This window comes from Sminthopsis crassicaudata, chromosome 2 (genome assembly GCF_048593235.1).
Source record: "Sminthopsis crassicaudata isolate SCR6 chromosome 2, ASM4859323v1, whole genome shotgun sequence".
Taxonomy (NCBI): domain Eukaryota; kingdom Metazoa; phylum Chordata; class Mammalia; order Dasyuromorphia; family Dasyuridae; genus Sminthopsis; species Sminthopsis crassicaudata.
In genome coordinates, this window is record NC_133618.1 from 39,803,376 (window position 1) to 39,820,584 (window position 17,209).

The window sequence follows — 17,209 nt, forward strand, 5'->3', positions numbered from 1 at the left end:
TTGAGATTTACAAAGCACTTTCCTCACATAACTCAAGTTGTGTACCGCAGAACATGTGTTTTACATATGGGGAAACTGAGGCTCAGAGGAGCTCAATTATTTGTATACAGTGGTACATGTGTTTTATATATGGGGAAACTGAGACTCAGAGGAACTCAATGAGTTGCCTATTGTCATACACCTAGTAAGCATCAGAATTTGAAATTTGATCTCTAGTCACCCAACTACAATTCCAAAAAGTTCTTTATTACCTCACACTGCTTTCCAAGGTGGCGTGAGTTAGTGTGATCGTCCTGAAAGTTTTGAGTGAACACCAAATTTATTAAAAGGAGAATTCTTTTTTTTAATGCTTTAGGGTTTTATTTATAATTTTTGTCACAGTATCTATGCATGAGTAATTTTTTTATATTATTACCCCTTGTATTCATTTTTCCAAATTATTCCCTCCCTCCCTCTACTCCCTCCCCCGATGACAGGCAATCCCATACATTTTACATGTGTTACAGTATAACCTAGATACAATATATGCGTGTAAATCCCATTTTCTTGTTGCACATTAATTATTAGCTTCCGAAGGTATAAGTAACCTGGGTAGATAGACAGTAGTGCTGACAATTTACATTCGCTTCCCAGTGTTCCTTCTCTGGGTATAGTTATTTCTGTCCATCATTGATCAACTGGAAGTGAGTTGGATCTTCTTTATGTTGAAGATTTCCACTTCCATCAGAATACATCCTCATACAGTATTGTTGTTGAAGTATACAGTGATCTTCTGGTTCTGCTCATTTCACTCAGCATCAGTTGATTTAAGTCTCTCCAAGCCTCTCTGTATTCCTCCTGCTGGTCATTTCTTACAGAGCAATAATATTCCATAACCTTCATATACCACAATTTACCCAACCATTCTCCAACTGATGGACATCCATTCAACTTCCAGTTTCTAGCTACAACAAAAAGAGCTGCCACAAACATTTTGGCACATACAGGTCCAAAAGGAGAATTCTTTTTAACAAAAAGAAATATTTTTGCTCACTATCCATATGGTTTTAAGCCCATTGAAAAAGGGGAAATGTGTGTGTCTGTATTTGCAGCCAAGCACGGTGTAGGGACGAGGGAGGAGCCTGCAGTCTGCCCATGCCCCGGCTCAGTGAGCACAGTCAGGGGAAGCCCAGCATTTAATCTGCGAGGCTTGCTCTTGCCGTGTGTCCCTCATGCTTGAAGAGGAGCATGGCACGGGGAAGTGGACTGAAGTCAGGGAGAGCTGTGAAAAGCCACCAGCCTTACTTTCTCTTGCAGAGCCACCAAGTGTGGATGACTCGCCAGGTGATAAAGTAATGGTATAGATGTGAACACCTGTGTGAGTGAATCAGGAAGGGGATCAGCAGACACCTGAGCTGTACCTGGAAGGTGTTAAGCTGCCCAACACAGGCTGGAATAATCATAAGTGCTGCACTTATAGAATTGGAGATGGTGAAAAACAGGAGCCACTTGGGGTCCAGGGGGAATGTACTTGACTCTCTCAACCCTGCCCCATCACAGCTGTGAAGGATGCTTGCTTTAAAAGGGAACCACTGAATCAGTAGGAGACATTTCATCAGCAGAAAGCCAAAACATATGCTCTAATGATAACCAGCAGAGATGCTGCACCCAAGGGACGCTGCATTCGGTGCCTTACACTTGGGCAGTTTAGTTCAGGCCCAGTCTTTCCAGAGACGCTGTGTATACGTGTGGGAAAGTGCACCCCAGGTTTATCGGGGAATATTCCGACAACTGTTATTTCACCGTGCCGTCTCACTAAATGCCTTTGCTAGGAGCAAGTTGGGTCTGAACCCTTCAGACTCTTGCTCATGAGCCTCCCAGTGGGCTCGCCACAGGGTCCAACCCACAGAACCCCCAACCTGTGAGTGATTCGGGGAACGAGTGTGGATGGGGGTGCTACCGAGTGGTACACAGCCCTCCGGCCGTTTATAATTCCCTCTGTGTTTCTGAAATCCGTACAGTGTGGACCCCTACTTCTACCACCTGAAACTGACCAACAAGGGACGCCGATTCCACCAGCTGTTCTGGATGAATGAAGGCTTCCATCACAACAACAAACAAAAACGGCCCCACGGGAACCCCCTGCTTATGAACAATCCGCACAGCTCGGACCCGCATAATCCCGTGTTTCAGATTCACCCGGTCAGAATGGAGCTAGCCCCTGGCCAAACATCCGAATTGGTGTTGGAAGGATTTTCTGCCGTTCCTAAGGTAAAAACAAAAGCCAAACGGTCAGTTTTTTCCTCCCCAATAAAGCAGCTGTTAACTGCTATTTCTGAAGTCCTTTGACATTTTGCTCAGAAAAAATCAATCCCTGATTAATTAATTTAATTAATAACAGAGGAAGCCATTTCTTTCAAGGACTGGTTTAGAGCTGTGCCTTACCACAGCAGCCCGATTGTCCTCGTTCTTCGGGTGTTGCTGTGCTTCTCCTGGTTTCTATAGCTACCGCCAATCCTACTTTAAAATGACATTTAAGGAATGTCTGACTCCTGCCATAAGCAGTCAATTACTGGATCATGTGAACGTTAGGAGGGCTCCATGGGGGGGGGGGGCATCTAGCTTTAGCCAAAGCTATTAATCCATCTTTTTCTCTTTTCATATTTTATCATGTATGAGATTAAAGGCAACCAAAAGGAAGACCCATTATTCATTATCAGTTTTTAACTAATGGTGGTTCACAGATCCATAGCATTCTCCTGTGCCTTCCGTACTTTTATTATCAATAACCCTGAGGTTGGAGTAGGTAGGAAGAGCTTTTTTATACCCATTTTACAGATGAAAAAGATAAGACTAAGAGGTTGTACTCTGACAAGAAGAAATACTTGAGTGCAAGTTTGGGAAAATATAATTTGATTAGATTTTTCATTCTAGTCAACATACTTTATTAATTTTGCTTAAGTGGCAGCTAAGTGAAAGATTGACTCATGGCTGGCCATTTTCATCATGCTTCAATTTTGTATACAGCTAGTCAAAGAAAGACTGGTGTGCTATGCCATCATAGGAGGAAACATAAGGAAGACCCAGCTCATGACGGTCAGCGTCATCTGCGAGTTCATCGGGCCCCTTGTCGTATTCTCATCCAAGAAGCTCATATACCACCTGGAAAAGGTCAGCACCTAGGTTAATGTGTGTGTACCAATTGCCACCCTGCATAGTTATACAGCAATTTTTATGTTGGAAAACAAAACTTAATAATAGATTAATATCAAACCTATACCTTGGAATTGTTTTGAAGCCTCAATTTTGAGAAAAATTGAAATCTTATTCCAGATGATATAACCCCTTTGGTATGTAAGCTCCTATGAAAATTACATTTAGAATATTGTTGGGGAAAAATAGCAAAATCAAAAGATCTCACATTCACTAGAAATGCCTTTTTTCAGTTATGTTTTAGTAGGCACAAAAGTAATGAACATTATATATATTTTCTGTCTGGAAAATGTTGGTACTTTTGAGATTTATTCACTCATACTTTTTGGACCAGTCCTGTTCTTCCCAGCTTCTTCCATTGTTGTTCAATTGTTTCAATCACGTCCGACTCTTTGTGACCCCATTTGGAGTTTCTTTGGCAGAGACATTAGAGAGGTTTGTGATTTCCTTCTCCGGCTCATTTTACAGGTGAGGAAACTGAGGCCGACAGGATAAGGTAACTCACACAGCCAGTGAGTGTCTGATGGAACGCTGGTCTTCCTGACTCCAGGCCTAGAGCTCTAAACCAATGTGCCTCCCGTGCCCTTTCTACCTTTTACAGGAAGCTTTTCCCAACCTCTTTTAGTCCAGTCCTTCTGTCTGTTAATTATTTCCTTTTTTCCTGTATATATTTGCTGGCTTGTTGTTTATGCATTAGAGTGTAAGCTGTGTGAGGTCACAAAGTGCCCTTAGCCTGAGTCCACGCACACAGTAAGTAGGTGATAAGTGTTTGTGGCCCACAGAATGGGCGCCTTGGAGGTGGCGGATTCAGGCAATGGGGATGCTTAGAGCTGGGTCGGACACTGAAGAAGCCGGACCATCCCATCACCCTGACTTTTGGCCTGCTGTTGGACCAGAGAGTGAGGCTGATTACTTTGTGCAGCTGTCTCACTTCAGCCCAATTTACCCATGAGTCAAGACATGGCTGGGGCCCTCATCAGCCCCTTTGAAAATAAAGGACAAACAGCATTGATTGGTTCATTGAATTTGGCCAAGTCCAAAAGGTTCACAAGGGCTTTTTTCTCTTAAAAAAATTCAATAGTTACTAGTGAGTCATAAAATCTAATTAAAACTATTTTAATAATTGTCATAAATATGTAATAGAGTAATAATTTAAAATACCCCACTTCCAAAGTCACTGAAATAGCTACTAACAGAAACAACCTGAAGACCATTAAAACTCTAGAACATACTTGTGATAACTTTCCTTACCCTTCCTCACCCTTTAAACCATTTGGCTGTGCCAGTCTTTGGAGTGGATAGGGGACTGGCTGAATACTGGCCAGGGCTATTGTGAGCACAACAGCTCCAAGGATTTGCCAAAGATCTCACTATATTCCCCTCACCCTTGATAGAGAGTACTAAAAAAACTTGTGGTCCTTTTTTTAACATATTTTTTACATATCAAATATAAATCAACACATGCAATGTTCACTTTTTTCTGTTTTTATTTTCTCTCCCATGATTTTTCCCTTTTGCTCTGATTTTCTCTCTCAACACAATTCATAAAACAATGTGTATTAAAAATCAGTAAACTAAAATAAAACAATATCAAAACAACCCTAAAACTAGAAGAGGAGCTTAAAATTAAAATAAGAAAAAAAACAATGTAAATGATTTTTCAAAGTAGGAAAATTATGTAAAAGTGAGTTTATGAAAATCTTTTGAGATAAAATAACATGATAGCCAAGAAAAAAGTACCAGAAAACCAGGTCCAACAAATGAATGACAACGTTTCCAGAATTGTCACTAATTCCTATCACTGGTCTAGATCATTTGAATTGAGACAGCTAAGAAGTCACAAGACTCTGATGGGCAATTTGTCCCAGGATCTCTACTGATATTGGAACTCGATTTGTGCTGTCACCCAATGAGTGTTCCAAGGCCCTGCCCCCTGAAACCTCCATCTTTTCAAACAAAAATAATAGCAAGTTTTGGTCCCATTAGAGACTTCTACTTTGAGAGTGCCATCTTCTTCCTCAGATGTTGGGCAAAGACTTGCCTTTTATCTTCTTCTAAAGACTTAAAAACCTACTACCAAATAGGTAAAGTGTCTTCTTTATGTCAAGTAAACCACAATGTTAAAAAATAAGTTTATGTCTTCCATAACACTAAAAGTAACCTCCTTCCATAATCTTATCCCTGGTTCCCCAAAACTCTTTTTGGGAAGAAGCTATAAACACCATCCAAGGAGAGGGAAATCTGCCAACTAAGAGTAGCATAAACGATTCTGAGTCATTTAGATCCTTCTGAGGGGACAAAACCCTTGAGTCCTAGGAAACACTGGAGTACTGCTGCTGCTGTTCAGCCTTTCAATCAGGTCCGACTCTTCATGATCCCATTTGGAGAGGCTTACCATTTCCTTTTCCAGTCCATTTTACAGATGAGGACACTGAGGCAGAGCTAAGTGACTTGCCCAGGAGGCTACAACTAGGAAGTATTCTAGGCAGGATTTTAACTTATGAAGAAGATGAGTCTTCCTGATTCTGCCCTGATACCCCTCAGCTGTATTACATTATGGAATGTTACCTGGGAAAATCCATCTCTTCTTTTTAATCCCCTTATCAAGGATTCCTTCTGTTTGAACTCAGACTATTTTAATAATAGATTATGTCACTGAAGAAGCAGACGAATGGGACAGTAACTGCTCTTTTTCTCTCTCTCTCACTTTGGGGAGCCATAATAAAGTTTGAAAGCTTCCCCCCGTACTCTAGACATCTTCAGTCTCCATCCCTCGCCACCTTTACCACTGGGTCGCTTCCAGAATGGACATCCTCCTGTATAATATATCCGCCTGTATACTTGGGATAGTCCAGGTGCTTTCCCCATCACTTTTACCGGGTCATCAGTAGGTGCCAGAGCGAGGTACCTTTCTCTCCCCTACTCCCCAGACCCACATCTGCTCTCCTGGATCAGAACCTCACAGTCGGTAGCCAACAAGCATCGGTTCCCTACTTACTTTGTGTAGTGGGCTGTGCAGAGGGAGTTTATGGATGCTGCCTTCCAAAACTTCCAAGATTCTAGGGAATATCATGGTGGCATCCAGAAGCTCTGAGGGGGAGCCTGTTCAGAGGAGGCGGCCGTGGCCAAACCCAAAGAGAGCTCAAAAATCAAGATGGAGAATCCTGGCAGAAAGTCCTGTGAAATAGCCGAGTCAGAAGCTGGACTGAGAAGGGTAGAGCTATGGGTGAGAGGCCGCCCAAGGAGCCCCAAGGTCAAGGGGAAGGAGAAGACCTGGACATGACTGAGAGAAGCCGGGAAGAACAACAAGGAGAGGTTGGAAATCAGAGAGGTGGGACGTCTCCGGGCGAGCCCCCAGACAGGGCCTGGGACCGGGGGCAGGAGGGGAGGGGTTAGCTTTGGCAGGAAGGGCTCTTCTTCTGGGACTGGCAGAGGATAGAAGGGAGCGGAGAACTGACGGCCCAGGCCTTTTATTCTGAGCAGTGAAATAGGAAGTGCTCTCCTTGGGTCAGGGAGAGAGTGGAGGAAGAGGTAGTTTGGGAAATAAAGGAGGCTTTTGTATGGGATGGCTCTATTTGTGATTGTCCCATTTTTCTGTAAGAGCCAAAGACAGTGCTAGCCAAGCCAGAACATAGTTATTTGTGCTGGCAGCTCCTCAGTGAAGCAAAATAGTCAGAGCCGGGGCGGCTAGATGGCATGGGGACGAGAGTGCTGGCTGGAGGGGGGGGGCAGAGATCAAACCAGCACCGAGCACTTCCTGGGGTGTGGCTCCGAACAAGTCCCCTGCCCCCACTTGCCTTGCCAAAAAATGCTGATAGGAAAAATGCTTTTTCCCTTTGTGGGCAGACCAACAACAGCCCAGGATGTAAAGGGCTGTGCCCACAGAAACAGCAAACTCGGGAGCCGGGCAGTGGCTTGCCGTAGTTCTCTGAGAGAACTCGGAGGCAGCCGGCCCTGCACTCTGTGAAGCCCCTCTCAGACTCAATTCTCTCATCTGTACAATGGGCAGAATAACAACCTCCCTCCCAGGCCACTCTGAAGATCAAACTACAGACTGGGGGGTTGGATGTGGAGTAGGGAGAAAAGGTCAAGTCCTGCTTCAGACACTACCTGTGTGACTGGACGGGGACTTCCACCTCTGTGTGCCTCAGTTTCTGTAATTGCAAAATGGGGATAATAATCACCCCTCTCTTATGGATGGTACCTTTGAAAATGTTCAATAAAGCGCATTATAAAATGCTATTAATAGAAGTCCTATGACTGCTCTCTGTCAGCATCGTTATTATAATTAGTGCCCCCATTATAACCATTAGTATTGTTGTTCCCCACTGTGCTCAGCAGAAGTTTATAAGGAAACAAGGGGACCGGGTATCTGTGTCAGGACCATGACTGGCAGTAGCTTGCCGATTGTGCGATGCTGAGAGGCAGAGCCTCTTCCCACCTCCAGTTATTTCAGCCATTCTGCTACAAGGTCATCTCCACTAGTGTCGACTGCACCCTCCCGGCGCCATCATCCAGTCGGGGGCTGGAAGCCGGCATCTTGGCTGGCTTAGGCCAGTCCAGGAATCGCAGCAGCAGCTTTAGTCCAAAAGCACGACAGGAAAAGCATGGAGAAAATATTCTGGGTTTGATTGTGGTCATCATGTGGAAAGTGAGCACCATTATCTTTAGGGAGCAGAGAGCCAACTGGGCCTTCCTCAAAAGATGGTCACGTGGTGGTTATCAGAGGGTCTGTCAGCACTGGGACCAGGTCAGCACCGGAATAGTGGCCAGAGCCAGAGATCAGAAAGCTGAGAGCTTTGTGCAATCTTTATGGCTAAGTAAGCGAAGGATTGATGATTTATGGTATTTAAGACGGAGAAGCTCTGCTATTGATCCTGGCCTCTGCTATTGAATATCTGAGTTTAGATACTGCCTAGCTGTGGGACCCTGGGCAAGCCATTTAAGCTCTCTTTGCCTCAGTTTCCTCGACTGCAAAATGGGGATAATAGTACCTACTTCCAAGGATTATTGTGAAAATTAAAGGAGACAATTTTTGTAAAACCCTTAGTACAGTAGCTAATACACAACAGACACTTAATAGGTGCTTCTTTCCTTCCTTTTATGTTTTAGCAGACTTTTGATGGCTTATCATACCAAAACCTTAGAATAAGACCCAGGTGAGCACAGGAGATCTGGAAAGGCTATCACCACTTTCAATATCCCTCTCTTCAAATTCCCCCCTTTCTACTACATGAAGTTTTTCCCAATATTTCCCTTTGTCTCCAAACAATCTTGCATTTATTTTAAATTTGTTCTGTACATATTTGCATAAGTATGAGTTATCTCTCCCAACACAACACAAATTCTTAAGGTTAGAGATCTTCTATCCATCCATCCATCTGTATTTCTGTCCATCTATCTATCTGTCTGCCTGTCTATTTATTTATCCATCCATCCATCTCTATTCATCCATCTTCCATCTATCCATCCATCCATCTGTAATTCTGTCCATCCTTCTGTCTACCTACCTATCTTTCTTTCCATCCATCCATTCATCTTTTCCTGCTTTCTCCTCTGGTGCGTGCTAGCTCAAGGCAGGACTTAGTTCCACGCCTCAGGGAGAAGCAGCTCAAGTTCTCCCTCCCTCAGACTCACAGCCCCTCGGCCATGCTGGACCCCCCCCAAGCCCTCTCCATTCTGCAGCATCTCTCAACACGCATGTCACGACATTGTCTTCCTGATGTCATGGTTGTCTTTGAGAAGGAAGGACAAACAAAAACTCCATTCTGGTGCCTTCCCCATATTAATTATTTTTTTTAGATTGTAGAGGGCTTGTTTGTACCTCTGTGCTTGCTTCCTGTCTCTGCCTTTAGACTGTAAGCTTCTCCAGAGCAGAGATTGTCTTTTTGCCTCTTACATCCCCAGTGCTTATTATTTACTGACCGACTGGTTCTTAAGATCATAGAAGATCTAAGGCAACAGATTTTTTTCAGCCACCCTTCTGCCATGAAAATTCATAGAAGAATTTGCATGTGATCTAAGAAATCTTTCTGTTACCTGACTTCCAGAAACCGAGTTCTGTGAGTGACCTGTGCTGTGAGTGGTTTCCATTAAGTGCTTTGTAAACTTTGAAATACTATCTAAATGTGAGCTAGCTTATTGTTATCTTTTCCATTCCTGTTGTTGACCTCCTCACATATTTTGATTGTTAAATTATTCTTTGAGATAATCAGAGATGATAGTCACAGGCAGTGATTTCAAAGACTTTGAGACTGTTCCTCTAAATGCAAAGATTTCTTTATAGCCCTTGAAGAATGCATCCACACGTGTCCGAGATGTATCTGTGATCTGCCATATAAAGATATTACTTGGAAGCAATTCACAGTCTGTTGGAGATCTTTAAAAAATCCATTCTTTAATGTCAAGAGTTGATGAGGGACAGATCTTTGCCATAATGGGTCCTGAATTGAGAAATGTCTTTTCATAAGATGAATTACACTGATGAAAACATGGCAAACTCCCTATAGTTATATGAAGATTTCTGCAATATTCTCTTCTCTAAAATATAATGTTCTCTGGGAGCAGGTTTCTTGGGGGCTTCTGGAAGCTGCCTTCGTTTCAGTTCAGTTTAAATAATCACCCCAAATGCAGCCAGGAGTTAAAGTCCAGATCCTTTATTGTCTCCTTCAAAATAGCCCATTTAGCTTTCTTAGAGGCCCAACTCTCTCCTTGGTTGCAGAAGCTCTTGCTGCTAGTCCTTTGTCCCTTCCAGCTTCTGCCTCTAGCTCCCTCTGAATCCAAAGCCTCCAGCCAGCACAAAGATGGAAAATGGAATGAATCTGTCTCCACCTTAGAGAGTGGGATTGTGGGTCTCTGTGGGCTTGTTGGAGCTCCTGCTTTTATATGCTCCCTTAAAGGTGTGAACTCTACTAAGTACATCTAGAGAACTGTTAAGCACCTACTAAACAACCATTGTCTCTATCAATTCCACTGACTTAGCACCTTGTAAGAATCATAATAGATTTAAGCTTCCAAATTCTTTGGGTAACCTAAGCAAGTGGTTTCCTTGTAGGTCTGTAGATAAAAGCCACTTGTCAGGTATCCTATAGTGGGAGTTGCTTTTACATACAGTTGAACTTGGGCTGGCTACGGAAGTTGCTGCATCCTGTCCAATTCTAATTTTAAAGGGGAAAAAACCAGCCTTCTGGGGACATCATGAGCCCTTGGATAAAGCCTCACGTGGGAATACTGCCGAGGTGAGGCCCCAGACAAAGCGATAGGGCATCGGTAAATGTCAGGGGTGCTGCAGGGAGAGTGGAGGGCTGCAAAAGAAATTATTTAGTGCGATTGTGACTTGGGCCTTTGATCAAACTGGGGAAGCTGGACCTGAGGGACAAGTTCTGCCACAGGCCAGGGACAGCTGCTGCCACCCAGGAAAGCTTTCCCAAGTAAGCAAGCCCTGCAGGGATTCGAGCCTGCCCCTTCTGCACCGTGGTGACCCAGGTGACCGTCCCCCTGCAGCCAGCCCAGCTTCGATCAGCTGGCGCTCACCTTCTAGGCCAGTTTGGCTGCAGTTGCCAGGCCAAAAGTGGCTTAGTCTGGCAGGGCCGGACTTTTGTGGAGGGACCTGAGGAAATGCAAAATTGCAATTCATTTGGGTTTTCCCTTCCAAATCCATGTTAATACAATCCTACTCTTTCATTGGAAAGGAATGAAAGGGGCAAAGGGGGAGAAGAAACAAAGAGAAGGAACAAAGAAATAAAATCTACCTGCCATATACCAAGAAATAAGGAAATTGCAGATCTCACTGAAAAAGTCTTTTTTCTCATAATGGAGTGTGCTCAGCTTTGCAGCATAGGTGATCTTGGGGGCCCAGGTCAGTTTCATTAATTTCTTAGTATATGGCATGCTGTGCTCTTTCAATGAATAATCATGAACAACTTAAATTAGTATAATTAGTGTAATTGATAATTGTTTATTGCTTCCTTTTGGCTGTTTGTAAAACTCTCTCCTTGACTCTGGAATTCTAGAACTTATTGACTACATTTTTAGAGTTAAACAGAATTTCTCTCTACTGACTTCCTGTGAATTCTCTTGATTTCACTCTGCCCATCCTGTAATTCCCTAATTTCTTGGTATATGGTAGGTAGATTTTATTTCTTTGTTCCTATAACCTGTAATTCCCAGATTTCTTCACTGAGCTCCATCTTCTTGCTCTTTAGCTGATTCAGTTTGTAGTAGTGGGACATTTTCTTCCAGTATCACCGATTTTTTGTAATGCTATTTTTTTCTTTAATCTCTGATTTGTTTTTTCTACCCAAATCACACTCATTTAGTCCTCCGGAAGTCCACTGATTCACTGAGATTTTTCACTGCCTTCTATTTTATCAATTTTCATGTTTGTCTTTTTGAATTCACCTTCCAAATTCTTATTTCCAAGTTTTTATGTCCCAAGTATTCCTATGTGTCTCTTACTATGATTTAAAACCATTTAAACCATTAAAACCATTCTAAAAAGGTTCTTTAAATATGCCCATTTTCTCTTTTAGAGATTTGGTTGGTCTTGTCTCCTTTCTTTATGGAGATTTTTCTTTGTTTAATTTTTCTAGTAGTATTTCTTTATGATATTGGGGTTTCTCTATTGCTTATTCATTTTTTTCCTCAGTTTTTCTGTTGTCCATTCCTTTTTTGGCAAGCCTTCAGGCAGCCTCAATTTCCGTTTGCATTTATATAACCATAAGAGTGTTGAAGAGTGACAATTTTATTATTCAGCATCTATCATGTCTTGATATTAAGATTTAATCGTGTGCCTCTTAAGTTATGTATTTTCCCTTCTCATTTTCTGTTCAACAATATGTTCCAACATATAAAATATGAGGCTATCAACAGCCCTCATAAAGAATACTCTCTCGTTTTCTCCAATACCAACTATTTAATAACTACCATTCATAAGCCAAAGAAATGTTCTCACATCTAGGTAGCTCTGGAAAGGTCATCTCAGAAGCCAGCAGACAATCTGAGTCATAACCTCCCAGTGCTAAAGGTAGAAGGTATTCCCTGTGGAAATTTGGGAGATCAGTAGCCCAGGTAGAGGAAGACAGTCCAAAATAGGATGGATTATTTGTATGTCGACTCCTCCTCATCACTTTTCTCCATTTGGCTCCAGGCCAAAACTAACTGAATGTGACTTTTGTTATTTGGAATATGCCAGATCATCCTCCTGGGAAGGTCACTGGGCAGACATTTCTCCAGGCCATGGTGGGTCTGCTCATTTAAAAAGCCAGATGGTGCTAATACTTATTCCCAAATCATTGAACTGATCATTGCAAGTTCAAAGCAAGAATTTGTATCCTTATGTTAGGGGTGGATAATCTAAACCTCGGTGTAACAGAAACTAGTGAAGGTGAGCATCTGACTAAGGAACTTGGGAAGTGGAAAGGTTTCCACTTCATTCTTTTCCCAGTTTGGTCTGTAACTCAAATCAAAACAACTTGTCTCCTTTACAGGAAGAAAAATATGTTCTGCTAATTTGGAAATAGTTCTTTTTAGAAGGAAAACTTTCCAAATTAATGTTTTCAAATGTTTTGCAAATAAAAATATTACATATCAGTCTGCTTACTATAGAAGCCCAAGACTGTAATTGGAGGCCAATTAAGGAAGGTTTTGCCCACTTTATTGATATTTGGATTATTTCCTAAGAAGTCCATGGAGGAAGAGAAGAATTCCACTGTAATATCAAATTTACTAGACTTTCCTTTATGATATTGTTACTTTTACTGCCATCACCACTGCCTCTATCATCAAAATTTATCAGACACTTGCACTGCCCAAGAGTTCTATCTCTCATTTGAAGGTTGGCACATATCTCCTCTGATTTTCTTAAAGAAAACAAAACTCATTTAAAAATTACTTTATGTGAAGGACTTCATTTCACAATATGTCTGTCAGTGATGTGGAGAACAATTTTAGAAAAGGAGAAACTCAGTCATCCACAAGGGAACATTGCTGGTTTGTGTTTTGTCAGCCAGTCAGTGACAAGGTCAGAAACTGGATACAGACTTTGTGATTCAAATAAGCTTTGATTCCATTAGCCTACCCTAATTTCCAAATACTGCCTTTTATCATCAAAGCTCCTCTTCTCAGGCCTGTTGTTGGTTGTAAAGAAGAGGGACTTTGTGGAACAAAGCTGGCAGCATATGTATAGACATTGCTCTCAAATATTTAAATAAATCTGGGATTGCACCAAGGCGGATATTCTCTCCAGTGGGGTTCCTTGCTCACTGTTCATTTACCATTTCAATAAATGAGTCCCATGGAACCGACGGCTTATCAAAGTCTGGCATTCTTCACCCATTTGGCTTTTCCTGTGTTTATTAGGACAAACTCTTTGGAGTGATTCTAGATCTCTTCCCAAAGACTCTGGCTTGATTTAGTCAGTACAGTATTATCCACAAACAGAAAGCTCTAGAGACTCTTACCCTCCATAGGAAATCCCTCTTTAACTTGGACTCTGCACTAGCTCTCCTCCATGACAGAGGCACATTCATGGGTCTCCCTGTTTTTGTTCTTCCTGATATTAAAAATACAGGGTCAATGAACAAACTGTTAAAACTTTCCATAAATCCCATATAATTTTCACATATTCTTTGGAAATATCTATTTGGAGAAGAACTGCTAATGTGAAATCCTGCTTTACTGAATCAAGTGCTTTTTCATAGCCAATAAACAATAAGCACTGCTTTTTTGCTTTCTCTTTTTTTCCTTTTGGGCCTGATTTTTCTTTTCTTTTTTTTTTTTTTTAATAATAGCTTTTTATTTTTCAAAATATATGCAAAGATAGTTTTCAACATTCACTTTTTCTAAACCTTGTGTTCCACATTTTTCTTTTTTTTAATTTTGTTTTTTATTAATTTTTATAATTATAACATTTCTTTGACAGTAAATATGCATAGGTAGATTTTTTTTTACAACATTATCCCTTGTACTCCCTTCTGTTCCAAGCTTTTCCCCTCCTTCCCACCACCCCCTCCCCTGGATGGCGGGCATTCCCATACATATTAAATATCTTATAGTATATCCTAGGTACAATATATATGTGCAGAACCAAATTTTGTTGTTGTTGTTGTTGTTGCAAAGGAAGGATTGTATTCGCAAGGTAAAAATAATCTGGGAAGAGAAACAAAACAAACAAACAAAAAAAAACAATTCTCACAGTTTACACTCATTTCCCAGTGTTCCTTTTCTGGATGTAGCTGATTCTGTCCATCATTGGTCAATTGGAATTGGATTAGCTCTTCCCTATGTTGAAGATATCCACTTCCATCAGAATACATCCTCATACAGTATTGTTGTTGAAGTGTATAGTGATCTTCTGGTTCTGCTCATTTCACTCAGCATCAGTTGATGTAAGTCTCTCCAAGCCTCTCTGTATTCCTCCTGTTGGTCATTTTTACAGAATAATAATATTCCATAACCTTCATATACCACAATTTACCCAACCATTCTCCAACTGATGGACATCCATTCATCTTCCAGCTTCTAGCCACTACAAAAAGAGCTGCCACAAACATTTTGGCACATACAGGTCCCTTTCCCTTCTTTAGTATTTCTTTGGGATATAGGGTCTGATTTTTCTTGTGTAACAAGATAAATATGGAAATATGTTTAATATATATTGGATTGCTTGCTATCAAGGGGAAGAGGGTGAGGGGAAGGGAGGGGGAAAATGGAACACGGGGCTCTGTAGGGGTGAATGTTGAAGACTATCTTTGCATATATTTTGAAAATAAAAAGCTATTATTAAAAAATAAACAATAAGCACCATGGAACCTTACATTTGATATGCCTTGTAGTTACTTATATTATGGTAAATATGTGACTTGATGGACTACACTTGTGAAATCCTGCCTTTTTCTATCAAGGATACTCTTAAAATATGGAGAGATGATTTTTGTAAAAATTGTAAAGAAATGGGAAAATAGCCTTATGTTAGTAGTTGCCAATGTTCTCTTAGTCTGTTTTTACAACAATGATAAGGGTCTGTATAGTTTTTTTTCTGTTTTTAGCATCTTCCCTTCCTATAAATCCCTTGGGAATCCATCCCTGGGTGCCAGTACAATTTAATCAACTTCTAGCACAAACTTCCTCTGTAAGACGTGGTCTAGCCCAGCTGCTTCTTCCATCTTTGTCTTCTTCAGCACCATCTCTAATTCCTCTATAAGCAGACCTAAAGCCATGGTGTTTATAGTACAAGTGTGGTGACTCCGGTGTCCTTGATGGTTAAAAAAAAAGTTACAAGAATCTTTGCAGATATTTTTTCATCTGTTTGTTGTCCTTCTGGTTTTGTCCTTAAATTCCCTCGGAATGACTTGGCTCAGCTGGGTCTCCTTGCCAAGTTTTGCTTAAACTAGGTTCACCCTTCACTGCTTTTCTCTATTTTATGAGGCTATGCTGTTCATAATCTTCCAGCATCCTTCTTTGTAAGATTTTATAAATGAGTATACATTTTAAACTGGTGCTGCTTTTGGCTGCCGTTACCTCTTTCCTTTGCAAATAAGAGTATTTGCTGACTAATGCATGTTTTAGATCTTTTGGTCTTCCCATTAGAACAATTCATTTACATCAGGTAAACTTATGCCTGAAATTATAATCTGGATTTTATTTCCTTTTTTCGTAGGCCATTTGCTTAAAAAGGTCTGATTTAAAGATATAATTGTACATCATATGCTCTTTTCCTTGTTCTTCTGGTTTTATATTAATTTTAATCTTTATTCCACAGGTTGGTAGCTGAGTGGGGCACAGACAGCTGATGTGCTTATTAATTTTGTTTTTTCCCATTGACACAGCAACCTCACACTGAGTTGGAGCCGCAATTCAAGATTCTCACTATGAAGAATGTCTCCTCTCTGCTGGTCCGAGCAATACTGACCACCAAAGAGCCCTTTCACCTGTGCGATCTGAGCCACTCTCACCTGCCCCGGCCCTATGGGGTAAGCAGACAACACACTTACCCGATGGCAAGCCCTTTGGTAGGTGGGCAGGAGAAAAGATCCAGCTTCATTCTGCAGACTCTGCCAACGGGAAGGGACCCAGTCCCTCACCTAAGCCCTACTCCGATGGGTACAGGGCCCTTTGCCATGTCTGCGAAGCGACCATCCATATTTTTTTTTTACCCAGGATGGCCCATAGGGACACTAACAGTAAGCATACAGAGAATAAAGTTGAAAATTATTTCTCTTTAAAAATCTAGCCCAAGGGATGGGAGGAAGGAAAGGGAGGGGAAGGATAAAGTAAAAAGGGCATAGCAGAGAACAAAAGAAAACTTGCAAGGAAGTAAAGAAAATATGGGCAGCTCTGAAGGCAACGTGTAGTATTCATTACAGAGGCTTCCTTGAAATGGAAATATATCGCTTTATATTTGGAATCCTCTCTTCTGTTCTGCTGTGCACATGGCAATTTTTTCTTTTCCTGTTTTGTATTTAAGTTTTAAATGTATAAAAAGTGTAGCCCAGTCAACAGAACATTTGTCTAAAAATCTAGGATTCTCTGTGATGTCGGCTTTGTGGCTGTCATGATCCAGGAATGCTGGTCACATTATGCTTTGCAGACACTGTCACAGGTCCCCAAGGATTTGTCTGAAATCCACAGTAACGGCAGTAAGACACAAAAGATGGTTACATCTGGCTTTCAGCTCAGGCCTAATTAAAGGGAAGTTGGTCTGTAGTGGGCAGGTACTTAATAAATGTTGATTGATTGATTGATCAGTTTTACTACCTTGATGTGGACCTTTAAATAATCCAGCCTTAAGTGACCCAGTCATGCTGTCACAGATGGAAGGATCCTGCAGATTCTCGGTCTCTTTTCCAGGAGGTGGGGAAAGGGCCAGAATCCAGATGGAAGGGGGAAAAGAGCAGAGGGAGAAGCTGCTCCAATGGGTCATTGGCTTCTGGTAATGGGCCTGGCCCTGCTCAGGACCATGGGAAAGTGGAACCAGGCAAAATCTAGGACCTGGAGTGAGAAAGAGAAATCACCATGT

At 41.5% G+C, this 17,209-nt stretch overlaps 1 protein-coding gene across 1 annotated transcript in view; it reads left to right on the plus strand.

The window, feature by feature from the left end:
* Nucleotides 1-17,209, plus strand: part of HYDIN (HYDIN axonemal central pair apparatus protein) — a 414,007-nt gene that overhangs the window by 232,390 nt on the left and 164,408 nt on the right. The window contains 3 exon segments of the mRNA XM_074285934.1: nt 2,001-2,250; nt 3,007-3,150; nt 16,020-16,163. Coding sequence (XP_074142035.1) covers nt 2,001-2,250; nt 3,007-3,150; nt 16,020-16,163 — 538 coding nt within the window.